This window comes from Pseudophryne corroboree, chromosome 11 (genome assembly GCF_028390025.1).
Source record: "Pseudophryne corroboree isolate aPseCor3 chromosome 11, aPseCor3.hap2, whole genome shotgun sequence".
Taxonomy (NCBI): Eukaryota; Metazoa; Chordata; class Amphibia; order Anura; family Myobatrachidae; genus Pseudophryne; species Pseudophryne corroboree.
In genome coordinates, this window is record NC_086454.1 from 14,664,494 (window position 1) to 14,691,852 (window position 27,359).

The following is a 27,359-nucleotide window of genomic DNA, read 5'->3' on the forward strand; positions in this document are numbered from 1 at the left end:
GTGAGCAGTAATTGCGCTGATGTGAGGAATGTGCACTGAACCGCAGTGGCCAGTCAGCAATTCGCTTGTATCTGCCTACCGCACATACAAGAATGAAAGCATGCTCCCGATTGGCCGATTACAGATATTGCACCAAACTGGATTGCAGCAATGGTCATTCTAATGGAATTCATAGGCGACGTTGTCATTTAATCTTTAACCCACCGACCACCGCTTTATGAATATGCTGACAGTTCTCATCCAAATTACAGAGGAATTCATTTACAAATAGAAAAACGAATGAAACAAAAATGACAGAATCAGTGATTGTTTTCTTTCTGATTGGCGATGATGGCATCTGCTTTGGCATGCGGTTGATGCCCCACGAATCCACAACTAGGGGCTCGGTGTTTCAGAGCTCACTCGGAGGATTCTGGGAATGCTACAAATTCTGGGCCCAGTCCCCAAACAGCTGAGAGCACACAATGGCTCGCTGGCAACCACCCCACCCCCCTTCCCCCGATACCCGTCCCTCCTTTGCAGATAGGAACACTGGAGTGCTGTGACCAGAGTCATTTTTTTTGCCACTAAATAATGGCACAGCTGCTTTGAGCTGAATGTTCTGATTTAGTGTGGCTGTCAGTGTGGCATACACTTCCTGCGTGAGATCGGGCAGCCAGCCCAGGGGAACGCTCTGTTCTTCTGCGCGCTCTGGACAAGTGTTTGTGAGGCTGAAATTTATGCCAACAGCCAAGCAAATTCTGGGGGTCTCCACAACAAGACTAGAACATTGGTATAAGTCTTACAGTGCACCTGTCACCCGCAGGCACACCATGAGGGGTGACCAGGGAACGGTACCATCGCCGGGGACACCACCTGCATTTAATGCCAAGGTCCCAGCCACGTGCATGGTTATAAAGAAGTGAGTCGTCTGTAACAAACCGTCCTGACCTGCCGACGCACTCTTTTATCGTACAGATAGCGTCACTAGACACTGGGGTGCCTCCGCCCCCAGGTAAGTAATATTCTGATAATATTAGTTACCATATGAATACATTTCCAGGTTCGGGTGCAAATAGCCTGTAATGTCTGCCTAAGCGTTACACCCTGGCAATATCCAGCTGACGGGGCAGCGATTCGCAGCTGGGGAATTAATATTTGACTAAGATTCCAGTTTTAAATAGGTTGGATTAGCAATTATAGCCCAACATAAACAGAGCAACCGGGGTTAATTACCTGCACATAAATAACACAAGCTGCTGAATTCCCACACTGCGGAGTGTGGGAATCAACAGGTGTCCTGCGGATATTCTACTCAGCCATAAAGCCTGAGATATTTATGGTCACACAGATTCCGCCTCACGCTGGGTCCCGCAGAATTCGGGGTAGTATGTAAATGAGAAGCTCTGCACTTGGATTCCATTGTAGAAGCAATTTGGCCCATTTACGTCTTTCCATCCATTTTCACGCCTGTACGGTCTGCACAAGAACTTAATGTAGCTCTTCTATGCAGATGGAGTGGAGTTTATTGCAGCAAATAACCGAGAATACTCTGTACACCCTACAGCGCGGGGTATTTAACATGCAGGCCTCCTGCTGCTGGGGAACTACACATTCCAGCAGGTCCTGCCACAGTTTAGCTATTAGGGCATGCTGAAACGGTGGCAGGACATGCTGGGATGTGTAGTTCCACAGCAGCTGGAGGGCAGCATGTGTTGAATACAGTTGGACAATAAGGTTGTGCACTGCCACACGATGTCCCCTGGAAACAGGACATACTTGCAGGACTTGCGGCAAAATTGTATTGTGTACCGCTTTGTGATGGAGCGCCTCTCCCACCCCCATCCACACCTCTGATAATATCAATAGCAAACAAGTCAAGATAGGAGAAGGGTTTCAGTTCCATTACAGATCTCTGAATGTATTTTGCATATATATATGTGAATACAACTGCTGAATCATGGTGTACACTGCAATAAACTCCGCTCCATCTGTATATGCGCAAATTGCAGGCCCTGCCCACTTTTTTGCACCACTCATTGGACCTGATGCAGATGTGCACACGTCTGTCCGGATCTGGCCGCGCCCGTCTCAGTGCCCGGGCCCGTGGCTGGCTGTAGTGTACTGTTTGATAAGCCGCACTGAAATACACTAGAACATATTTACAATAATAAATGCCAGAAGGGGCGTGGCCTGATGAAAGGGGTATGGGGTCACCTGAAATGGGCATTGGGGAATTGGGGTGTGCCAGTCTGTCTTGTTTTTCCATTTGGGAGTGCTGGGATATATGCACATGTATATGCCGCCCATGCAAGCAGGGACATCTTAAGGTATAGGCCCACTGGGCAAATGCACAGGGCCCCACTGTTCTAGGGGCCTTCAAGTAGGAGTGGGCTGGGTCAGGGGGCATCCAGATAGTGAATGGCTGTCAGCTTGCTGATTGGTGGATGTCTGAAGCTTTCTACCAATCAAAGTGCTGACAACCATTCACTGTATAGGAGCATGTGGAGAGACAGTGTGGGGCTGCAGGAGGGGTAAGTTATGATTTATTCTGTGAATGGGTGGGTAGTGGTCCCAGTGCCCACGAGCAACACTCCCAGAAATCCTTTTGGATGACAAGTGTGGTAAGCAATAAAATAAATGTTCTCCATTATTTCTGTTTAGGCAGCCTCTGGCTCTCCAACCACTGCGGAACTATAAATTGAAGCAAGCCCTGCCCACCCAAAAATCCCCACCGAGCAAACAATGAGATACATTTACTAAGTGGGGCTTTTTAAAGATGCTATGCCTTTGGTCATTTTGATGAGCTGTATTGAAAGGGGCAGTAATGTGAAATACCGCAGAACCTGGTGTGTTTTGTATATAATATAATTGCCCCTTTAAATTCCATCAGTCGTACCTGCCGAAGACGGGATGGTTTTTGAATAGCGCTGTTTAGTAAATTTACCCCTATGCCTCGATCTGCTGCCCATCTCACTGATGGAATGGAGTCATCTTACCAAGTAGGCAGGATACAGTGCCGTGGCTGTAGGTCCGGTCGCCGTATGTGGCCAGGTACGGTCTCACCACCATTTTTACCAACACCTCCAGCTTCAGATAACCTTCACTGGGACCCAAAGGCTCATGAATACCCTGCAAATAAATATATAAATGTATCACCATTTTGTCTACTACATGATAAGACCTCTTCTCAGATATTCCCAGGTCTTCTCTCATGCTGCACCTATTCTTAGGAACTCTCCGCCTTGGTAACAACACAGATCCCAAACCTTAAACCTGTCCCCAAAACTCTTTACTTCTGTCAAACTTACATCCCATGTAATAGCTTCATTCACCAACCTTACTGTATACAACAAACTGCTTTACAACGTGTACAGAGGTCTCTACAACAGAGTCCTCTTTCCTGATTCTTCATTTCCCGTCTTGCTTTATTTTTGTAATTCTAATTAAGCGATATGCCCTATATATTGCTTATTCTGCCCAGCGCTACAGGAGACACTGACGTTACATAAATCGTTTAGTAATTAATCTGCAGGAAGCTTTCAGCTTCCATGTTACAGGAACAGACAATGCCAGACGTACACTTTGTTTTGATCGTTTGTTAATTATCTGTTTAAACGTTGTTTATTGTATCTGAAATGCTGCATGAGGTATGTGCTTTCTCTTCCTGATAACTTACCCATCCCAGTTGGTGCATTTCACCATTGGAAGCCTGAGTATTACCGTCACATGACAATAGGATGCAAAGCTGTGCAATTACACCTTACAAAGGGGGTAATTCAGATCTTTTTTTTTGCAGTCCTGCGTTCGCATAGTTGCCGCCCACTGGGGAGTGTATTTTAGGTGTGTAAGTGTGCGATCATATGTGCAGCCGAGCGGTACAAAAAAAACTTTGTGCAGTTTCTGAGTTGCCAAGAACTTACTCAGCCGCTGCGATCACTTCAGCCTGTCCGGGGCCGGAATTGACGTCAGACACCCGCCCTGCAAACGCATGGACACGCCTGCATTTTCCCAACCACTCCCTGAAAACTGTCAGTTGCCACCCACAAATGCCTTCCTCCTGTCAATCTCCTTGCGATCGGTTGTGCGAACGGATTCTTCATACAATCCATCGCCCAGCAGCGATACACTTTGTACCCGTGCGACGCGCCTGCACATTGCGGTGCATAAGCATGCGCAGTTCTGACCTGATTGCACCGCTGCAAAAATTACTAGTGAGCGATCAGGTCTGACTGACCCCCAAAGTCTTCAGTGATATTATTAGATGTTTGGCGACAGTAGGAAGGGGGTCTCTGATAAGACTGGGGAAGCATGAATGAAGCATCTTCTCTTCAGGCTGCTGAGAAATTAGTATGTCCTAATGGTACAAGCCGATCATACTAGCAGTTGCCGCATTGTCCAACAGTTCTGGTGAAGTAATTGGCCCAGACACGGCTCCTTGTGGGAAACCCTACCTGAAGGACCAGCAACATTTGCAGGATGGGTGGTGGGATCTGTGACTGCAACAAGGGGAGCGTGTTCTCCAGGTGAACCTTCAACACCACCAAGTCCCTGAAGCCGAGCAGAGCGATCTGACGAATCGTAAGTTCCTGGCCCTGAAACATGGTGGACAACAACTTGTAAGAGATTGCATGCTGACCAGACGGACCCTTCTGCACAGAACGTCACCACAGAGGTGTCCTCCGCAGTCTAGGAGGACACATCTGCATGATGAATTTGGTAAAATCGAAGATTGTATTTTGCAGGGGTGATTTTAATATGGCAGAACCAGCCTGTTCTCTTCTTTACAGTCACCCGTTAAGTCCCACAGAAAAAATCAGCAATTTTGACATTATCAGATCTCATTGCATTTCCCCCCACATTATTTCCTGTCACCGGTATACCACCGTATATAGACTCAATAAATCCAGTATAAATAAGTTATCAGGGTGCCACCAGGACTGGCATCTTCTTCATTACATATAAATAAAATATTACTGCAATAACAAAATTCTGTGTAACCGTTATAGGAATATTACTTCTCAACGCTCTTCTGCCAGCAAAATAAAGGTTATATCCAATATTGTTATTGTAGTAATATTTTAACTATTTACTGTCATTTTTGCATTTTTTGACAATTTACCCCCAAGTATGGTGCACCTAATAAGGAGTGTAGGGCGCTGTACCAGTAACGTTAGGGTCCCAGCTGTAGCCTAAGAAAGGTTATGCCCAATATTTAGGGCAGAGGTACTCAGACGCGGCCCTCAAGGCTCCCCAACGGTCCAGGATTTAAGTATATCCGTGCTTGGCTACAGGTGACTTAATGAGCTCCTCAGTCTATTTCATTTAACCATCTGTGCTGAGCTATGGATAATAGGATTTTGGTACTTACCAGGTAAATCCTTTTCTTTGAATCCATAGGGGGCACTGGAGTACTCTTGGGATATAGACGGCTTAGCAGAAACAAAGGCACTGAATATTTAAATTTAGAACTCTCCACCCCTCCATATCCCCGAGTACCTCAGTGTAGTACCTCAGTGTTTTTTACTGAGCCGAACAGGAACTATAGAGAGGTTGACAATGGAGAATTCCTATAACATAACGGACAACAACAAAGTTGACACATAACGTTACTGACAACGAAACAGTTGACACCATAACCGATAGAACCTTATAATTTGAACCAGTCTGTGAAAATGTGTTACCATGAGATCCCCTGAGCTTAATACAACCCAGGTAAAACTGCTCTGGGTGGGCGTCCAGTGCCCCCTATGGATTCAAAGAAAAGGATTTACCTGGTAAGTACCAAAATCCTATTTTCTTTTTCATCCACTAGGGGTCACTGGAGTACTCTTGGGACGTACCAAAGCTTCCCCCGTGGGCGGGAGAGCTGTTTGACACCTGTAACACTAGGCGGCCAAAGCTAGATGCTGATGCCGCAAACGTATCAAACTTGTAAAAACGCACAAACATGTGCACTGAAGACCATGTAGCCGCACGGTCAAGCTGCGTTGTAGAAGCTCCACGACCAGCTGGCCATGACGTTCCCACAGAACCTGTGGGATGAGCTATTACTGATGTAGGCGACTGTAACCTAGTCTTAAGGTAAGCCTGACGTATAGTCAGTTTTATCCATCTGGATAAGGTCTGCTGAGAAGCTGACCCACCCCACTTAGCAGCATCATAGAGAACAAACAACGTATCCGCATTACGAACCGTAGACATTCGGAACATATAAACGCGTAATGCGCGTACCACATTCAGAATTCTAGAATGTGCTGTCAACACAGGAACCACTATTGGTTGATTGATGTGAAAAAATGACACTAGCTTTGGTAAGAAATCGGTATTCGTCCGAAGTTCTGCTCTGTCATCAGGAAACACCAAATACAGTGGCTTGCATGACAAGGCACCCAAATTTGAAAAACGTTTTCCAAGTGAGAAACTTAATATCCACTTGCTGTAAGGGTTCAAAATATGAAGACTGTAAGAAATCTGAACCCAGATTCAAATCCCATGGCGCTGTAGGTGGGATAAATGGAGGCTGTACTCTGAGGACACCCTGCAGAAAGGTGTGTACCGACGGCAATAGAGCCAATCGTCTTTGAAAATAAATTGACAACACAGATACCAGCTAGAGATGAGCGCCTGAAATTTTTCGGGTTTTGTGTTTTGGTTTTGGGTTCGGTTCCGCGGCCGTGTTTTGGGTTCGAACGCGTTTTGGCAAAACCTCACCAAATTTTTTTTGTCGGATTCGGGTGTGTTTTGGATTCGGGTGTTTTTTTCAAAAAACACTAAAAAACAGCTTAAATCATAGAATTTGGGGGTCATTTTGATCCCAAAGTATTATTAACCTCAAAAACCATAATTTACACTCATTTTCAGTCTATTCTGAATACCTCACACCTCACAATATTATTTTTAGTCCTAAAATTTGCACCGAGGTCGCTGTGTGAGTAAGATAAGCGACCCTAGTGGCCGACACAAACACCGGGCCCATCTAGGAGTGGCACTGCAGTGTCACGCAGGATGTCCCTTCCAAAAAACCCTCCCCAAACAGCACATGACGCAAAGAAAAAAAGAGGCGCAATGAGGTAGCTGTGTGAGTAAGATTAGCGACCCTAGTGGCCGACACAAACACCGGGCCCATCTAGGAGTGGCACTGCAGTGTCACGCAGGATGTCCCTTCCAAAAAACCCTCCCCAAACAGCACATGACGCAAAGAAAAAAAGAGGCGCAATGAGGTAGCTGTGTGAGTAAGATTAGCGACCCTAGTGGCCGACACAAACACCGGGCCCATCTAGGAGTGGCACTGCAGTGTCACGCAGGATGTCCCTTCCAAAAAAACCTCCCCAAACAGCACATGACGCAAAGAAAAAAAGAGGCGCAATGAGGTAGCTGTGTGAGTAAGATTAGCGACCCTAGTGGCCGACACAAACACCGGGCCCATCTAGGAGTGGCACTGCAGTGTCACGCAGGATGTCCCTTCCAAAAAACCCTCCCCAAACAGCACATGACGCAAAGAAAAAAAGAGGCGCAATGAGGTAGCTGACTGTGTGAGTAAGATTAGCGACCCTAGTGGCCGACACAAACACCGGGCCCATCTAGGAGTGGCACTGCAGTGTCACGCAGGATGTCCCTTCCAAAAAACCCTCCCCAATCAGCACATGATGCAAAGAAAAAGAAAAGAAAAAAGAGGTGCAAGATGGAATTGTCCTTGGGCCCTCCCACCCACCCTTATGTTGTATAAACAAAACAGGACATGCACACTTTAACCAACCCATCATTTCAGTGACAGGGTCTGCCACACGACTGTGACTGATATGACGGGTTGGTTTGGACCCCCCCCAAAAAAGAAGCAATTAATCTCTCCTTGCACAAACTGGCTCTACAGAGGCAAGATGTCCACCTCATCTTCACCCTCCGATATATCACCGTGTACATCCCCCTCCTCACAGATTATCAATTCGTCCCCACTGGAATCCACCATCTCAGCTCCCTGTGTACTTTGTGGAGGCAATTGCTGCTGGTCAATGTCTCCGCGGAGGAATTGATTATAATTCATTTTAATGAACATCATCTTCTCCACATTTTCTGGATGTAACCTCGTACGCCGATTGCTGACAAGGTGAGCGGCGGCACTAAACACTCTTTCGGAGTACACACTTGTGGGAGGCCAACTTAGGTAGAATAAAGCCAGTTTGTGCAAGGGCCTCCAAATTGCCTCTTTTTCCTGCCAGTATAAGTACGGACTGTGTGACGTGCCTACTTGGATGCGGTCACTCATATAATCCTCCACCATTCTATCAATGTTGAGAGAATCATATGCAGTGACAGTAGACGACATGTCCGTAATCGTTGTCAGGTCCTTCAGTCCGGACCAGATGTCAGCATCAGCAGTCGCTCCAGACTGCCCTGCATCACCGCCAGCGGGTGGGCTCGGAATTCTGAGCCTTTTCCTCGCACCCCCAGTTGCGGGAGAATGTGAAGGAGGAGATGTTGACAGGTCGCGTTCCGCTTGACTTGACAATTTTGTCACCAGCAGGTCTTTCAACCCCAGCAGACCTGTGTCTGCCGGAAAGAGAGATCCAAGGTAGGCTTTAAATCTAGGATCGAGCACGGTGGCCAAAATGTAGTGCTCTGATTTCAACAGATTGACCACCCGTGAATCCTTGTTAAGCGAATTAAGGGCTGCATCCACAAGTCCCACATGCCTAGCGGAATCGCTCCCTTTTAGCTCCTTCTTCAATGCCTCCAGCTTCTTCTGCAAAAGCCTGATGAGGGGAATGACCTGACTCAGGCTGGCAGTGTCTGAACTGACTTCACGTGTGGCAAGTTCAAAGGGCATCAGAACCTTGCACAACGTTGAAATCATTCTCCACTGCACTTGAGACAGGTGCATTCCACCTACTATATCGTGCTCAATTGTATAGGCTTGAATGGCCTTTTGCTGCTCCTCCAACCTCTGAAGCATATAGAGGGTTGAATTCCACCTCGTTACCACTTCTTGCTTCAGATGATGGCAGGGCAGGTTCAGTAGTTTTTGGTGGTGCTCCAGTCTTCTGTACGTGGTGCCTGTACGCCGAAAGTGTCCCGCAATTTTTCTGGCCACCGACAGCATCTCTTGCACGCCCCTGTCGTTTTTTAAAAAATTCTGCACCACCAAATTCAAGGTATGTGCAAAACATGGGACGTGCTGGAATTTGCCCATATTTAATGCACACACAATATTGCTGGCGTTGTCCGATGCCACAAATCCACAGGAGAGTCCAATTGGGGTAAGCCATTCCGCGATGATCTTCCTCAGTTGCCGTAAGAGGTTTTCAGCTGTGTGCGTATTCTGGAAAGCGGTGATACAAAGCGTAGCCTGCCTAGGAAAGAGTTGGCGTTTGCGAGATGCTGCTACTGGTGCCGCCGCTGCTGTTCTTGCGGCGGGAGTCCATACATCTACCCAGTGGGCTGTCACAGTCATATAGTCCTGACCCTGCCCTGCTCCACTTGTCCACATGTCCGTGGTTAAGTGGACATTGGGTACAACTGCATTTTTTAGGACACTGGTGAGTCTTTTTCTGACGTCCGTGTACATTCTCGGTATCGCCTGCCTACAGAAGTGGAACCTAGATGGTATTTGGTAACGGGGGCACACTGCCTCAATAAATTGTCTAGTTCCCTGTGAACTAACGGCGGATACCGGACGCACGTCTAACACCAACATAGTTGTCAAGGACTCAGTTATCCGCTTTGCAGTAGGATGACTGCTGTGATATTTCATCTTCCTCGCAAAGGACTGTTGAACAGTCAATTGCTTACTGGAAGTAGTACAAGTGGGCTTACGACTTCCCCTCTGGGATGACCATCGACTCCCAGCGGCAACAACAGCAGCGCCAGCAGCAGTAGGCGTTACACGCAAGGATGCATCGGAGGAATCCCAGGCAGGAGAGGACTCGTCAGAATTGCCAGTGACATGGCCTGCAGGACTATTGGCATTCCTGGGGAAGGAGGAAATTGACACTGAGGGAGTTGGTGGGGTGGTTTGCGTGAGCTTGGTTACAAGAGGAAGGGATTTACTGGTCAGTGGACTGCTTCCGCTGTCACCCAAAGTTTTTGAACTTGTCACTGACTTATTATGAATGCGCTGCAGGTGACGTATAAGGGAGGATGTTCCGAGGTGGTTAACGTCCTTACCCCTACTTATTACAGCTTGACAAAGGGAACACACGGCTTGACACCTGTTGTCCGCATTTCTGGTGAAATACCTCCACACCGAAGAGCTGATTTTTTTGGTATTTTCACCTGGCATGTCAACGGCCATATTCCTCCCACGGACAACAGGTGTCTCCCCGGGTGCCTGACTTAAACAAACCACCTCACCATCAGAATCCTCCTGGTCAATTTCCTCCCCAGCGCCAGCAACACCCATATCCTCCTCATCCTGGTGTACTTCAACACTGACATCTTCAATCTGACTATCAGGAACTGGACTGCGGGTGCTCCTTCCAGCACTTGCAGGGGGCGTGCAAATGGTGGAAGGCGCATGCTCTTCACGTCCAGTGTTGGGAAGGTCAGGCATCGCAACCGACACAATTGGACTCTCCTTGTGGATTTGGGATTTCAAAGAACGCACAGTTCTTTGCGGTGCTTTTGCCAGCTTGAGTCTTTTCAGTTTTCTAGCGAGAGGCTGAGTGCTTCCATCCTCATGTGAAGCTGAACCACTAGCCATGAACATAGGCCAGGGCCTCAGCCGTTCCTTGCCACTCCGTGTGGTAAATGGCATATTGGCAAGTTTACGCTTCTCCTCCGACAATTTTATTTTAGGTTTTGGAGTCCTTTTTTTACTTATATTTGGTGTTTTGGTTTTGACATGCTCTGTACTATGCCATTGGGCATCGGCCTTGGCAGACGACGTTGCTGGCATTTCATCGTCTCGGCCATGACTAGTGGCAGCAGCTTCAGCACGAGGTGGAAGTGGATCTTGATCTTTCCCTAATTTTGGAACCTCAACATTTTTGTTCTCCATATTTTAATAGGCACAACTAAAAGGCACCTCAGGTAAACAATGGAGATGGATGGATTGGATACTAGTATACAATTATGGACGGGCTGCCGAGTGCCGACACAGAGGTAGCCACAGCCGTGAACTACCGCACTGTACTGTGTCTGCTGCTAATATATAGACTGGTTGATAAAGAGATAGTATACTCGTAACTAGTATGTATGTATAAAGAAAGAAAAAAAAAAAACCACGGTTAGGTGGTATATACAATTATGGACGGGCTGCCGAGTGCCGACACAGAGGTAGCCACAGCCGTGAACTACCGCACTGTACTGTGTCTGCTGCTAATATATAGACTGGTTGATAAAGAGATAGTATACTCGTAACTAGTATGTATGTATAAAGAAAGAAAAAAAAACCACGGTTAGGTGGTATATACAATTATGGACGGGCTGCCGAGTGCCGACACAGAGGTAGCCACAGCCGTGAACTACCGCACTGTACTGTGTCTGCTGCTAATATATAGACTGGTTGATAAAGAGATAGTATACTCGTAACTAGTATGTATGTATAAAGAAAGAAAAAAAAAAAACCACGGTTAGGTGGTATATACAATTATGGACGGGCTGCCGAGTGCCGACACAGAGGTAGCCACAGCCGTGAACTACCGCACTGTACTGTGTCTGCTGCTAATATATAGACTGGTTGATAAAGAGATAGTATACTCGTAACTAGTATGTATGTATAAAGAAAGAAAAAAAAACCACGGTTAGGTGGTATATACAATTATGGACGGGCTGCCGAGTGCCGACACAGAGGTAGCCACAGCCATGAACTACCGCACTGTACTGTGTCTGCTGCTAATATAGACTGGTTGATAAAGAGATAGTATACTCGTAACTAGTATGTATGTATAAAGAAAGAAAAAAAAACCACGGTTAGGTGGTATATACAATTATGGACGGGCTGCCGAGTGCCGACACAGAGGTAGCCACAGCCGTGAACTACCGCACTGTACTGTGTCTGCTGCTAATATAGACTGGTTGATAAAGAGATAGTATACTACTAATATTATATATACTGGTGGTCAGGTCACTGGTCACTAGTCACACTGGCAGTGGCACTCCTGCAGCAAAAGTGTGCACTGTTTTAATATAATATTATGTACTCCTGGCTCCTGCTATAACCTATAACTGGCACTGCAGTAGTGCTCCCCAGTCTCCCCCACAATTATAAGCTGTGTGAGCTGAGCAGTCAGACAGATATATAATATAGATGATGCAGCACACTGGCCTGAGCCTGAGCAGTGCACACAGATATGGTATGTGACTGACTGAGTCACTGTGTGTATCGCTTTTTTCAGGCAGAGAACGGATATATTAAATAAACTGCACTGTGTGTCTGGTGGTCACTCACTATATAATATATTATGTACTCCTGGCTCCTGCTATAACCTATAACTGGCACTGCAGTAGTGCTCCCCAGTCTCCCCCACAATTATAAGCTGTGTGAGCTGAGCAGTCAGACAGATAATCAGATATATATAATATTATATATAGATAATAGATGATGCAGCACACTGGCCTGAGCCTGAGCAGTGCACACAGATATGGTATGTGACTGAGTCACTGTGTGCTGTGTATCGCTTTTTTCAGGCAGAGAACGGATTATAAATAAAACTGGTGGTCACTATCAGCAAAACTCTGCACTGTACTGAGTACTCCTAATGCTCCCCAAAATTAGTAAATCAAGTGTCTCTCTAATCTATTCTAAACGGAGAGGACGCCAGCCACGTCCTCTCCCTATCAATCTCAATGCACGTGTGAAAATGGCGGCGACGCGCGGCTCCTTATATAGAATCCGAGTCTCGCGATAGAATCCGAGCCTCGCGAGAATCCGACAGCGTCATGATGACGTTCGGGCGCGCTCGGGTTAACCGAGCAAGGCGGGAAGATCCGAGTCGCTCGGACCCGTGAAAAAAAACATGAAGTTCGTGCGGGTTCGGATTCAGAGAAACCGAACCCGCTCATCTCTAACCTGCACCTTCAGTGTAGATAAACGCAGTCCTCCATCCAACCCCGTCTGTAAAAATAACAGAATACGGGTAACTTGAAAGATGACGTCGGAAACTTCCGAGCTTCACACCAACCTATATAGGCACGCCAAATTCTGTAATAATGAGCTGCTGTAACCGGCTTCCTAGCTCGTAACATGGTTGGTATAACCGATACTGTAATGCCCTCTCTTCTTAAGAGGGCGGTCTCAACAACCACCCTGTCAACCGCAGCCGCGCTAAATAGGGGTAAAAGAACGGCCCCTGTTGTAACGGGTTGGACGTAGTATGAGCGGCCAAGGATCGTCTGCGAGCAGTCCTCGGAGATTCGAGAACCAAACTCTCCGAGACCCATGAGATATCACTAGTATGACTGTGACGGACTCTCTTATGATCCGTTTTAGCAACGGAGAGAGCAGCGGAAAACGGTGGAAACAGATACACAAGGCTGTACGACCACGCGAATGTGAGAGCATCCACCGCCACTGCCCTTGGGATCTGTCGTTCTGGACACATACTGGGCGTTTGTAATTGTGGCGAGATGGCATCATGTCCACCTGAGGGTAACCCCACCTGTGGACCAACATGTGAAACACCTCTGGATTTAATGCCCAGTCTCCTGGATGAAAATCCAGACGGCTGAGATCATCTGTCTAACAGATGTCCACTCCCGGAATGAACCCAGTCGACAATATCACCTTGTGGTATTCTGGGCAATTGAGGATTCGAGCTACTTCCCGCATTGCCATGCGGCTTCTCGTTCCTCCCTGGTTGTTGTGTATGCGACTGCCGTTGCGTTGTCTGACTGCACTTGGACAGTCTGAGAGCGAAGCATGTAGTGCATTGTAAATTGCACGGAGTTCCAGGACATTTATAGACAGCAATCTGTCGTGATCCGTTTTAGAACCCCCTGTCGCTGACCTTTTTAAACTACAACTCCCCAACCTCTGAGACTCTCGCCCAGAGTAGAGACACCCTCGCTTCCCTGTGGGAAATCTGCCTATGTGAGGGCGACTACTGCTGTTGAAATGGACGCGAGTGAAAACCTCCGAACTGAAGCGCTTCGAAAGCCCATCATTGTTCCTAATAGGCGAATACACAAATGTACCGATAGTGTGCGTGGCTTGAGCACTAATTGTACCAGATGGCGTATAATCTGTTCTTTCTGGTGTAGTAGGTAAATTCTTTGATTTACCGTATCTGGAATCATATCTAGGAATTGAAGTCGTTGAGACGGAATTAGATGCGATTGTTTTTGAACTTGACACTGCAACCGTGGTGTACGTTAGCAGCGCAAGTCGGAGGAGCATCTGTTGAGACGGAGCTCTTATGAGCAGATCGTCTAAGTATGGAACGATTGTCACTGCCAGGGATCTGAGATGAGCTATCATCACAAACATCACTTTGGTGAATACCCGAGGCGCTGACAAGAGGCCAAACGGTAGAACCTGAAACGGGTAATGGTTGTGGCGTATTGCAAAACGCAAGAACCTGTGATGAGGTGACCAAACCGGAATGTGTAAGTACGCATCCTGGAGATCAAGCGCAATCATGCAATCTTGTGGCTCCAAATATGCAAATACTGACCGCAGAAAATCCATTTTCAATCTGTAGTAAGTGACTTGATGATTGAGACTGCGACGGAGCCCTCCGGCTTCGGTACCACAAACAGACGGGAATAATAACCCTGACTTTGTTGGTGTACCAGGCCTGGAATTAAAAACTGCTGAAACAGAGACTGAATGGCAACCTGCCAAAACGCCTTATTTCGTCCGACAGAGGCAGTCCTGTCTTTTAACCCTAAATAGCGGATACATCCATGAGTGGATGGCTGGAAACCCGGCAAATGTAACGTGTAAAGGCGCACTCCCACAATTGGAAATTCGAGATGGGCTGAGAGCCCGTCAAGCCACTGGCTTGTTGTGACTTTAGCGCCCTGGCGTTACAAGTAGAGATGAGCGGATTCGGTTTTACTCGGTTTTACTCGGTTCTCAAAACGGCATCTTATTGGCTATCCAAAACACGTGACATCCGTGAGCCAATAAGATGCCGTTTTGAGAACCGAGTAAAACCGAATCCGCTCATCTCTAGTTACAAGGCGTGACTGTTTTTGTACCACAGCCTTGAAAAGACTGAAGTCTAAAGGCTTTAAACGCCGGACCAGAGTATTTCCGTCTTGATACCGGAGGAGGCAATGGCTAGACTTTTCCCTGAAATATGCATTTGTCAAATTTAGGACCAAACAACTTCTGGCCTTGTCGTGCTGAAACTAGCGACGATGAAAAACGAGAAGCGAGGTAACAGGCGGCAGCAGACGCTGTACAGAGATACTCAGTAGCTTCTTATTAACGATAAGTATAACGTGATCGTCATTGTTTCCATACACAGAGCGCCCTAGTGACCCAAATGTATCTTGGGTCTTTATAAGGTTTGACACAGACGAATTCACCAATGGCGGATTCTCCAATTTAGATGTCACTGTGTGGAAACGGGTAAATAGCCTTAAATCTTAGTAAGATATCCTAAATAAGAAACCCATTGAAGATCTGTCGTTTAGTAAATACGACGGATTAGATGTTGGAGGCTCCTTAGTCTCTGTAAATTTCAGAGACTGACTCACTGGTCATTAGCAATGTATGGTTGTCAAAACCCGCACTATCTGACTGTCTAATGTGCCCTCCTCACTCGTATTTAGCGCTGTGAGGTTTGACATAGAATTGTCAGACTGCAACATAGAAGAAAATGTTTAAATTATAAGACCAGTTAAATTAACCCCCTGGTATCCAAAGTGAAGTTGGACCTTTGGAAAGGCTGAGACTCCTCCGTTCAAGCTGGCGGAGTCACTTCCGAGACTCCGATCTTACCACTACTGTCGAGCGGAGTCAATTTGAATTGCCAATGCTTAACATAGGATCTGGGAATGAACCGGCTTCCGGAGTGGAAACCTACAAAACATAGTGAACATGTGGTAGATTTATGTCCAGACATTGTTTAAAAGTATTTTTAGTCTGTGCTGGAGCCTTACTCCTTATGCAGACAGACAACACAATAGCCAAAGGACAGACACTTGCACGACTCAGTAAAATTATTACTTAAGGTGTGTAATATATATCTATCTATTTATGGCCGAAATGCAGTTCACATGGCCAGCCTATGTGAAACCTGAACCAAAATTCCCACTAACACCCCTGCGCCTCCGGTGGAGTAGAGATGTAGGGCAGGAATGTTCTGGAATTACAAACTGGAAGAAGCAGGAAGCATGGTTAAAATGGCCCCCATGCCATGCTTACACTGATATCACAGGACAGGTTACCATTGCTACAGTGTTAATATAGGCTCAATAGCCTATTATACAGTGATAATCACAGGCAGGCCACAATACATGCTCTAGTGTTAATATAGGCTCAATAGTCTATTACACAGTGAAAATCACAGGCAGTTTACAATACATGCCTCCAGTATTAATATAGGCTCAATAGCCTATTATACATTAACTCTGCCTGCTGTTTATATAGGTATGGCAGCCCTTTACATTCCCTTGTAGCCGCGCTGTAATCAACCAGATTCCCCCCCCCCCCCCCTTCCCCCTGTACTCCCTGTTGTGTCTCAGCGGGGAGCGCCGGGAAGTCTTTGCAGGGAGGCGAGGGACACTTCTTGCCGAGCAGCGGAGGTCGGCTGGCCGGAGTGGCGCGTAGCGGCTTCCGGCGTCGCTAGCCGAGCTGCGGCGGTTCTCCCCCTCTCAGCGCTGGCACCAATACAGCACTGACGGAGCGTCTGGGGCGGCCGGACGGTGCTGGGGCGGCCGGACGGAGCGGCTGGGGCGGCCGGACGGAGCGGCTGGGGCGGGCGGCTGTATGAGCGGCGGGAGCGGCGGCATTACAACACTGACCCCACACAGCGGAGCGGCCGCCTGCGCTGACCGCCCCGTTTCCCCAGCATACCTTGTTGTAGGGAGGCCTGCGACAGGCTTCTAACTGTAAGCTCCGAGCTCTTCCGGTCATGGCTGCGACGGGGCTTCTATTTGTAAGCTCCGTCCAGCTCTTCAGGTCATGGCTGCGACGGGGCTTCTATCTGTAAGCTCCGTCCAGCTGTTGCAGGAGACAGTGGGCTGCCTGTGGCTGTGAGGGTGCTCTTTGTGAGGACCGACACGCCATGCGCTGTCCGTGCAGCGGCACTATCCCGGACCCATGTTTTTCCAGAAACTGGGAAGGGATGTGCTAAGTGAAAAAAGTAAAATGTAAAAGTAAAAATGAAAAATTAATAAAATCTTCCACAAAGTGTGGGAACTCCACACAAGCCTTGTTAGTGCTGTGAGCACAGAAAAAACACTGAGGTACTACACTGAGGTACTCGGGGATATGGAGGGGTGGAGAGTTCTAAATTTAAATATTCAGTGCCTTTGTTTCTGCTAAGCCGTCCATATCCCAAGAGTACTCCAGTGACCCCTAGTGGATGAAAAAGAAATACCTAAAACCTGGACCGTTGGGGTGCCTTGAGGACCACGTTTGAGATCCTCTGATTTAGGGTTATTCTGAGGAGCTGTGGTGACCTCTAGTGGAGTCCTCCGACTTGTGTGTTCTCCCGTCTCCAGGGTCTCCCCGTCCCTAGCGGTGCATGTATTTCAGTCCATTGAGTTACCTCAGCTGCCCCTCTATAAGGACAACTGGAAGCTCTAGTTTTCTGTGGCTGCTAATCATTAATTCATTAGGAGATAAATGCAGCTATTAAACGCCAGCCGCAAAAATAAAATATGATTTAGGGTTAATTAACAACTAGGACCTCTATTAATGAGGGTAACTTGTACTGGGCTGTAGTTAATGTGTGAGCTACATTCCTCCATTAACTACAGTTCAGCCTGGAAATTGCTTCTGCAAACAGGTTAGCGCAGGAGAGACCCAACTCATACAGGCAATGAAAGAGATATCAAGGAGTATGTTACCTGCGGATGTAGCTTGTGTCCAATCATTGTGACACTACTGCACAGCTCACGGGAGGGGCAGATTACAGTAAGGGCATTTGGGGTGTTGACTCTGGGCCCAAACATGTCCCATTAACATCCACTCTGCTGCATGTAGGATGCGGACAGCAGGCAATATGGACTTGGGGTCAGATGGTTGCTGTTTATTGCAAAATACTTGCGCTATGAGGCGTACTGCACCATGTACATTATCATACCTCCCAACATATTAAAAGGCAATATATATATATATATATATATATATATATATATATATAAATTTCCCAAGGCTCAGCCCTGCTCTAATGAATATTTAAAGCTATATATTGGGCAGCACGGATGGTGTAATGGTTAGCATTGCTGCCTCACAGCGCTGAGGTCTTGTGTTCAATCCCCATCATGGTCCTAACTGTGTGGAGTTTGTATATTCTCCCCGACTTGCATGGGTTTCCTCCGGGTACTCCGGTTTCCTCCCACACACCCAAAATATACTGGCACGTCAGTTGGGTCTGCATGTATTTAGGGCACATTAAATGGGCCTAGTGGTTCTTATCTGCTGTCACATTCTAATGTAATTGTGAAATAGCTTCAGTTTTGGGAAGGTATGGACAGATGCACATGTGACTGTTATTTAAAGCTTCACCACTTATGTTTTAGGTTTACACGCCCTTTGAAGAAAACATCACAACGCTGTTGGGATAATACCTGGACAGGGTAAAATATAGCCTGGAGTGTCGGCAGGATTTCGGTGAAGAAATGGTCCCACAATTCGGACAGAATCATGACGCGGTTCTCACCTGAATAGGGATACACAGAGAAGACGGCTTTTACGGATGGCGGCCAGAAGGTGTGTGTAGGCCACAGTGGAGGCTTCATCATGAAGATTTTACTAGCTGTGTTGGAAATGTTTCATAATTCTGATTCAATATGGGTTTGGTGCCCCAGAGGTGAGCGGGCCTGGTGATGTTGGCCCATCTGCCGAATGCTAAGTATAGGACTGGTGCAAATGCAGCTTCATGAGAAAGACAGGTATAAATATGAGCATAAGGGGTGGGCACAGCCCCACGGCGTCAGTCTCTAAGGGGGCTTCCTGTGCAGATCTCCAGCTAGGCGACCAACCTGCAGAACTCCCCATCAGCTGCTCACAGCCACAAATTCAGCCTCCGCCATCGCACATATAAACATTTCCTCTTTCCACGTTATGCCCAATCAGATGCTTCCTCTCTGCATCTCTGTATATTGGATTTCATACCTAGCGATACTGAGCGCGATACGACAGAGTAACCCAGGCGTGCTGGTCGTCACTGTTTCATATAACGTATTATTTATTGGTACTGGCTTTTGTTCATGGGGCATAAAAATAAATCTAGCAACACCCTTATGTGGGACTACTAGTGATGATGTAACTCCCAGCTGCATTCCACCGACTGCGGCATGGTGACATAATTACCATCTCATCGCAGTGGGCGGAGTGATGCTGTTTGCCGCAGAAAAGGCGCCCATACAGTAGTGCGATTTTGCCTGATTTCATACATTTCAGGTCACAGTCCTGTGAGAATCGGATCGGAGCCCCTAGATCGGAAGTACTACACTATAGATATGTCGGATCCTGCAAGCAGGGCTGGGATCGCATACGATACATCGTATGCGTAGGACTGCGCGGATGCTCTGCGTGCGTCACGTTCTCTGTACTACATGCTTCCCGCCAGACACCATCGCCGACTCTCACCTTCGTACAGCTTGACTTTCTCTTCCATGAAGGCCAATCCCTTTGACAGCAGCTGGTTCTGGAAACACAAGAAACAGTTTGCGCTGCGGTTTAGCTGATCCGAGTCGGGAGGAGGGTTCATGAATAATCAGCTATAAGGGCCAGTGAGAACGGAGCAGGACTATGCACATGTACACACATACGCCTGACGGTTATGTATGAAGCTGTAGTTGTAGCGTCTTGTGTAATTATTGCAAGCTTTTTTCAGTTGCAATGAATGAAGACGAAGCATTTATAGGTGGTCATTACGAGTTGATCGCTCGCTAGCCGTTTTTAGCAGCCGTGCAAACACTATGCCGCCTCCCACTGGGAGTGTATTTTAGCTTAGCTGAAGTGCGAATGAAAGGATCGCAGAGCGGCGGCAACGTTTTTTTGTGCAGTTTTAGAGTAGCTCAAAACCTACTCAGCGCTTGGGATCACTTCAGACTGTTTAGTTCCTGTTTTGACGTCACGAACACGCCCTGCGTTCACCCAGCCACGCCTGCATTTTTCCGAACACTCCCTGAACACGGTCAGTTGATACCCAGAAACGCCCTCTTCCTGTCAATCACTCTGCGGCCAGCAGTGCGACTGAAATGTTTCGCTAGACCCTGTGTGAAACTGCATCGTTCGTTGTAATATTACTTTGTGCGTGTGCATTGCGCCGCATATACATGTGCAGAAGTGCTTTTTTGCCTCATTGCTGCACAGTGAACGAATGCAGCTAGCGATCAACTCGGAATGACCACCATAGTTTTTAATTGATGTAACAGTTTTGTGTGCTGATATAAATTGAGGAATAATTACATTTTGGAAACATTTGCTTAAGCTTCTAAAAAGGAGAAGTGGGTATACTGCCCATCGCAACCAATCAGATTGAAACTATCATTTTATAGACTGCAGTGCATACATTTTAGCTTGACTCTGATTGGTTGCGATGGGCGGCACCTCTCTCCATTGATTCTGTGTGTGAAGTATGAATGTGTGAAAAATGCCAACGAGGCTGAAAACTCTACAAAGCTACAATAACACTCGCACAAAAATGACGAAGTGTCGTGCAAAATAATTGTGGCCATAAACCTCAGAGAGAGAAAAAAACAAAAAGCAAAAAAAAACAACGCCCGTCTGCATTTTTGTCCACCCCCTCTCTCTTCTCGCCTTTAATCACTGTTTGTGCAGACAGGTGCTTTGCACTAGTGAACAGTCACATTACTCGGGAACGCCACTTTTACACAGAAAAGTGTGAAAATCCCAGCTTTCACCAGTCGTGTGAGTGCCAGTCCCAGTCTTGCCCTCTTTTCACACAGGAAAGCAAATTACCGGGTGAAGACGGGATTTTTTGGCGATCAACCCAGGTAGTTCTTCTGTGTACAAGGGTCAACCCGGGTTGCAATTGCCGGGTCTTTGACCCTGGTAAAAACCAAGGTCGAAGTCCCGGAAATGTCAACCCGGAATGACCCTGTCACACAGATAAAGGACGCGTGCTTTACCCAGTAATTTGGTTCTCTGGTTTTCTGTGTGAAAAGGGCATTACAGTAGCAAACAAATGGACACTATAGGGTAAATTTACTAAGATGGGAGTTCTATTTAAGATGGGATGTTGCCTATAGCAACCAATCATAAGTAACTACAGGGCTGGTCTTGTTTTGCACAAAGGGAGTCATTCCAAGTTGTTCGCTCGCAAGCTGCTTTTAGCAGCTTTGCACACGCTAAGCCGCCGCCTACTGGGAGTGAATCTTAGCTTATCAAAATTGCGAACGAAAGATTCGCAATATTGCGAAAAGACTTCTCTGTGCAGTTTCTGAGTAGCTCGAGACTTACTCTTCCAGTGCGATCAGTTCAGTGCTTGTCGTTCCTGGTTTGACGTCACAAACACACCCAGCGTTCGCCCAGACACTCCTCCGTTTCTCCAGCCACTCCCGCGTTTTTCACAGAAACTGCAGCGTTTTTTCACACACTCCCATAAAACGGCCAGTTTCCGCCCAGAAACACCCACTTCCTGTCAATCACATTACGATCACCAGAACGAACGAAAAACCTCGTAATGCCGTGAGTAAAATACCTAACTACATAGCAAATTTACTTGGCGCAGTCGCAGTGCGAACATTGCGCATGCGCATTTAGCGGAAAATCGCTGCGATGCGAAGAAAATTACAGAGCGAACAACTCTGAATGACCACCAAAATGTTTTTGTACCGCTCAGCTGCACATGCGATCGCACACTTGCAAAGCGAAAATACACTCCTCTGTGGGCGGCGACTATGCGTTTGCACGGCTGCGAGCGATCAACTCAGAATGAGGGACTTTATCTGTCTCCAAGGCTTAGTACATAGACCCCTGAGGGCCTAATAAAGTAAACAGCACAGATAAACTAATATATAAATAAAAGCAAGTTAGGAATCTGCTGAGCTCAGAATCCCCGCTGGGCGGGCTGCACGTCACTGCACAGGTTAGGCCGGGGGGAGCCATAGACAGCGCTGCATCCAGCACTAACAGGAAGAACACAAGCCACAGAGAGGAGAAGACGGCAGCCGCAAGACTCAGACATGATGCAGCTACACCGTCTGATTCATAACTGCTGCATCTGTGGTCTGGGACGGCGGCCCTCGCTGCAAAATTACAGGGTAAGAGCCCGGCAGGTTTCCACTTGACAGTTCTTTTGTTTTCCATTACTTACTTGAAAGTAATCTGTGATAAATGATCCAAGTTCACTTTTCAGCAAATGTCTGAGGTGAAAAACAAAAAGAATGGTATGAGAAACGCAGAACATACATCGTGGCGAGCCACCGCCCCCTACCCCCTCCCATTGCGCAGTGATAATGCCAGAAAAGTGCTTTATTTTTGTTTCAATACTGCATTATATTATTGAAACACTGAGTTGCATTTACCCTACCCCGGGCATTTCTGAGTTTCCTGGGGTGTTGGTGGATAACGTGGTCTGTAACGTGGCGGAGAATCACACAGGGCCGGTTCTGTGTTCCTTTAAATAGAGACATGTGAGGCTTATGTCCCATCTGGGATTGTGCTAAACTGCAGGATCACGTCTACTTCTATTCAGTGTCTTGAGTAACACAAGACAAAGCCGCCTCTGTTCCTCTAAATCTTCCTCCCTCGTTATCTCCCCATTTTTCTTGGAAACAAAACACCAACTATGAACATAGAAAACAAAATATCTGAGCTACTTTCCAATATTCCCCTCAGTGGACCTTTCCCTCTCCACAGAAAGCTGCGCTCAGGTCGTCCAGATGCGATGACGCTTGTAGGAGGCCTGTGTGTAGCAGGGGAGACTCACAGCTTTATGTTATGTTTTCATACAGGACGGAGGCCGGGGCAATCTATCTCTATGTAATAGTAATTAGCATAGGTGCCAGTAATATGGGGGATTTAGAGTCATCCAAAGATTGTGCCGCTGCCAATGATACGTTATACAGCATATGTCCTATGTAGAGATGAGCAGAGGTATATTGTCCATTCGGCATTCTGCAAAATGTCGTTCTGCACTGTATATATAAGTTAGCGTTTGCTGAATATAGCTGGGACGACTACGGTCAGCACGATCTGCCGCGTGTAGGGTTTGGGGCCTGATACTTAACGCCAAAATGCACTGGTGAAGCGTATATACATTAACCGCCAGATGTGGATTGAGGTGATGAGCAGGAAAAGGTGGTGTTACTGGTATGTGGGTAAACTGGTAGAGAGGGTACAGGTGTCTCAAAGGGAAGGGGTACTCCTGTCCAAGAGGGAAGGGGCACTCCTGTCTCAGAGAGAGCGGGCACTTATATCTCAGAGGGAAGGGGTACTCACGTCTCACAGGAAAATGGCACCCATGTCACAGAGGGAGGGGGTACTCCTGTCCAAGAGGGAAGGGGCACTCACGTCTCACAGGGAAATGGTACCCATGTCATAGAGGGAATGGGTACTCCTGTCCAAGAGGGAAGGGGCACTCACGTCTCACAGGGAAATGGCACCTATGTCACAGAGGGAGGGGATACACCTGTCCAAGAGGGAAGGTGCACTCGTGTCTAACAGGGAAGTGGTACACGTGTCTTAGAGGGAAGGGACACTCGTGTCACAGACGGAAGGGGCACTCGGGTCTCAGAGGGGAGGGGCACTCGGGTCTCAGAGGGGAGGGGCACACGTGTCTCAGAGGGAGGGGGCACTTGGGTCTCAGAGGGAAGGGGCACTCGGGTCACAGACGGAAGGGGCACACGTGTCACAGAGGGAAGGGGCACTCGGGTCTCAGAGGGAAGGGGCACTCGGGTCAGAGAGGGAAGGGGCACACGTGTCTCAGAGGGAAGGGGCACACGTGTCTCAGAGGGAAGGGGCACATGTGCCTCAGAGGGAAGGGGCACTCGTGCCTTTAGAGGGAAGGGGCACACGTGTCTCAGAGGGGAGGGGCACTCGGGTCTCAGAGGGGAGGGGCACACATGTCTCAGAAGGAGGGGGCACTTGGGTCTCAGAGGGAAGGGGCACTCGGGTCACAGACGGAAGGGGCACACGTGTCACAGAGGAAAGGGGCACTCGGGTCAGAGAGGGAAGGGGCACACGTGTCTCAGAGGGAAGGGGCACTCGGGTCAGAGAGGGAAGGGGCACACGTGTCACAGAGGGAAGGGGCACTCGGGTCAGAGAGGGAAGGGGCACACGTGTCTCAGAGGGAAGGGGCACTCGGGTCAGAGAGGGAAGAGGCACTCGTGTCTCAGAGGGGAGGGGCACACGTGTCTCAGAGGGAAGGGGCACACGTGTCTCAGAGGGAAGGGGCACTCGGGTCTCAGAGGGGAGGGGCACTTGGGTCTCAGAGGGGAGGGGCACTCGGGTCTCAGAGGGGAGGGGCACTCAGGTCTCAGAGGGGAGGGGCACACGTGTCTCAGAGGGAAGGGGCACTCGGGTCACAGACGGAAGGGGCACACGTGTCACAGAGGGAAGGGGCACTCGGGTCAGAGAGGGAAGGGGCACTCGGGTCACAGAGGGAAGGGGCACACGTGTCTCAGAGGGAAGGGGCACACGTGTCTCAGAGGGAAGGGGCACTCGGGTCAGAGAGGGAAGGGGCACACGTGTCTCAGAGGGAAGGGGCACACGTGTCTCAGAGGGAAGGGGCACACGTGCCTCAGAGGGAAGGGGCACTCGTGCCTTTAGAGGGAAGGGGCACACGTGTCTCAGAGGGGAGGGGCACTCGGGTCTCAGAGGGGAGGGGCACACGTGTCTCAGAGGGGAGAGGGCACTTGGGTCTCAGAGGGAAGGGGCACTCGGGTCACAGACGGAAGGGGCACACGTGTCACAGAGGGAAGGGGCACTCGGGTCAGAGAGGGAAGGGGCACACGTGTCTCAGAGGGAAGGGGCACTCGGGTCAGAGAGGGAAGGGGCACACGTGTCACAGAGGGAAGGGGCACTCGGGTCAGAGAGGGAAGGGGCACACGTGTCTCAGAGGGAAGGGGCACTCGGGTCAGAGAGGGAAGGGGCACTCGTGTCTCAGAGGGGAGGGGCACACGTGTCTCAGAGGGAAGGGGCACACGTGTCTCAGAGGGAAGGGGCACACGTGTCTCAGAGGGAAGGGGCACACGTGTCTCAGAGGGGAGGGGCACTCGGGTCTCAGAGGGGAGGGGCACTTGGGTCTCAGAGGGGAGGGGCACTCGGGTCTCAGAGGGGAGGGGCACTCAGGTCTCAGAGGGGAGGGGCACACGTGTCTCAGAGGGAGGGGGCACTTGGGTCTCAGAGGGAAGGGGCACTCGGGTCACAGACGGAAGGGGCACACGTGTCACAGAGGGAAGGGGCACTCGGGTCAGAGAGGGAAGGGGCACTCGGGTCACAGAGGGAAGGGGCACACGTGTCTCAGAGGGAAGGGGCACACGTGTCTCAGAGGGAAGGGGCACTCGGGTCACAGAGGGAAGGGGCACTCGGGTCACAGAGGGAAGGGGCACACGTGTCTCAGAGGGAAGGGGCACACGTGTCTCAGAGGGAAGGGGCACACGTGCCTCAGAGGGAAGGGGCACTCGTGCCTTTAGAGGGAAGGGGCACACGTGTCTCAGAGGGGAGGGGCACTCGGGTCTCAGAGGGGAGGGGCACACGTGTCTCAGAGGGAGGGGGCACTTGGGTCTCAGAGGGAAGGGGCACTCGGGTCACAGACGGAAGGGGCACACGTGTCACAGAGGGAAGGGGCACTCGGGTCAGAGAGGGAAGGGGCACACGTGTCTCAGAGGGAAGGGGCACTCGGGTCAGAGAGGGAAGGGGCACACGTGTCACAGAGGGAAGGGGCACTCGGGTCAGAGAGGGAAGGGGCACACGTGTCTCAGAGGGAAGGGGCACTCGGGTCAGAGAGGGAAGGGGCACTCGTGTCTCAGAGGGGAGGGGCACACGTGTCTCAGAGGGAAGGGGCACACGTGTCTCAGAGGGAAGGGGCACACGTGTCTCAGAGGGAAGGGGCACTCGGGTCTCAGAGGGGAGGGGCACTTGGGTCTCAGAGGGGAGGGGCACTCGGGTCTCAGAGGGGAGGGGCACTCAGGTCTCAGAGGGGAGGGGCACACGTGTCTCAGAGGGAGGGGGCACTTGGGTCTCAGAGGGAAGGGGCACTCGGGTCACAGACGGAAGGGGCACACGTGTCACAGAGGGAAGGGGCACTCGGGTCAGAGAGGGAAGGGGCACTCGGGTCACAGAGGGAAGGGGCACACGTGTCTCAGAGGGAAGGGGCACACGTGTCTCAGAGGGAAGGGGCACACGTGCCTCAGAGGGAAGGGGCACTCGTGCCTTTAGAGGGAAGGGGCACACGTGTCTCAGAGGGAAGGGGCACACGTGTCTCAGAGGGAAGGGGCACACGTGTCTCAGAGGGAAGGGGCACTCGTGTCTGAGAGGGAAGGGGTACTCGTGTTACAGGGGGAAGGGGCACAGAGGGAAGGGGCACTCGTGTCTCAGAGAGAAGGGGCACTCGTGTCTCAGAGGGAAGGGGCACTCGTGTCTCAGAGGGAAGGGGCACTCGTGTCTCAGAGGGAAGGGCACTCGTGTCCCAGAGGGAAGGGGCACTCGTGTCTCAGAGGGAAGGGGCACTCGTGTCTCAGAGGGAAGGGGCACTCGTGTCTCAGAGGGAGGGGGCACTTGGGTCTCAGAGGGAAGGGGCACTCGGGTCACAGACAGAAGGGGCACACGTGTTACAGAGGGAAGGGGCACTCGGGTCAGAGAGGGAAGGGGCACTCGTGTCTCAGAGGGAAGGGGCACTCGTGTCTCACAGGGAAGGGGCACTCGTGTCTCACAGGGAAGGGGTACTTGTGTCACAGAGGGAAGGGGCACAGAGGGAAGGGGCACTCGTGTCACAGGGGGAAGGGGCACAGAGGGAAGGGGCACTTGTGTCTCAGAGAGAAGGAGCACTCGTGTCTCAGAGGGAAGGGGCACTCGTGTCTCAGAGGGAAGGGGCACTCGTGTCTCAGAGGGAAGGGGCACTCGTGTCTCACAGGGAAGGGGCACTCCTGCCTCAGAGGGAAGGGGCACTACTGCCTCAGAGGGAAGTGGCACAAAGGGAAGGGGCAGTCGTGTCACGGGGGAAGGGGCACACTTGTCTCAGAGGGAAGGGGCACTTGTGTCTCAGAGAGAAGGTACACTCCTGCCTCAGAGGGAAGGGGCACTCGGGTCACAGAGGGAAAGGGCCCTTTTGTCTCAGAGGGAAGGG

The 27,359-nt window shown here is 49.4% G+C and overlaps 1 protein-coding gene across 2 annotated transcripts in view; it reads right to left on the reverse strand.

Annotated features, from left to right (window-relative positions):
- PRR5L (proline rich 5 like) overlaps positions 1–27,359 on the reverse strand; it is a 95,323-nt gene that overhangs the window by 10,658 nt on the left and 57,306 nt on the right. For both annotated transcript variants that reach the window (XM_063946287.1, XM_063946288.1), the window contains exons 4-8: positions 22,386–22,434; positions 19,691–19,748; positions 18,667–18,758; positions 4,434–4,574; positions 2,979–3,111 (exon numbers count right to left, since the gene is read on the reverse strand). In XM_063946287.1, coding sequence (XP_063802357.1) covers positions 2,979–3,111; positions 4,434–4,574; positions 18,667–18,758; positions 19,691–19,748; positions 22,386–22,434 — 473 coding nt within the window. The remainder of the gene's footprint in view (positions 1–2,978; positions 3,112–4,433; positions 4,575–18,666; positions 18,759–19,690; positions 19,749–22,385; positions 22,435–27,359) is intronic.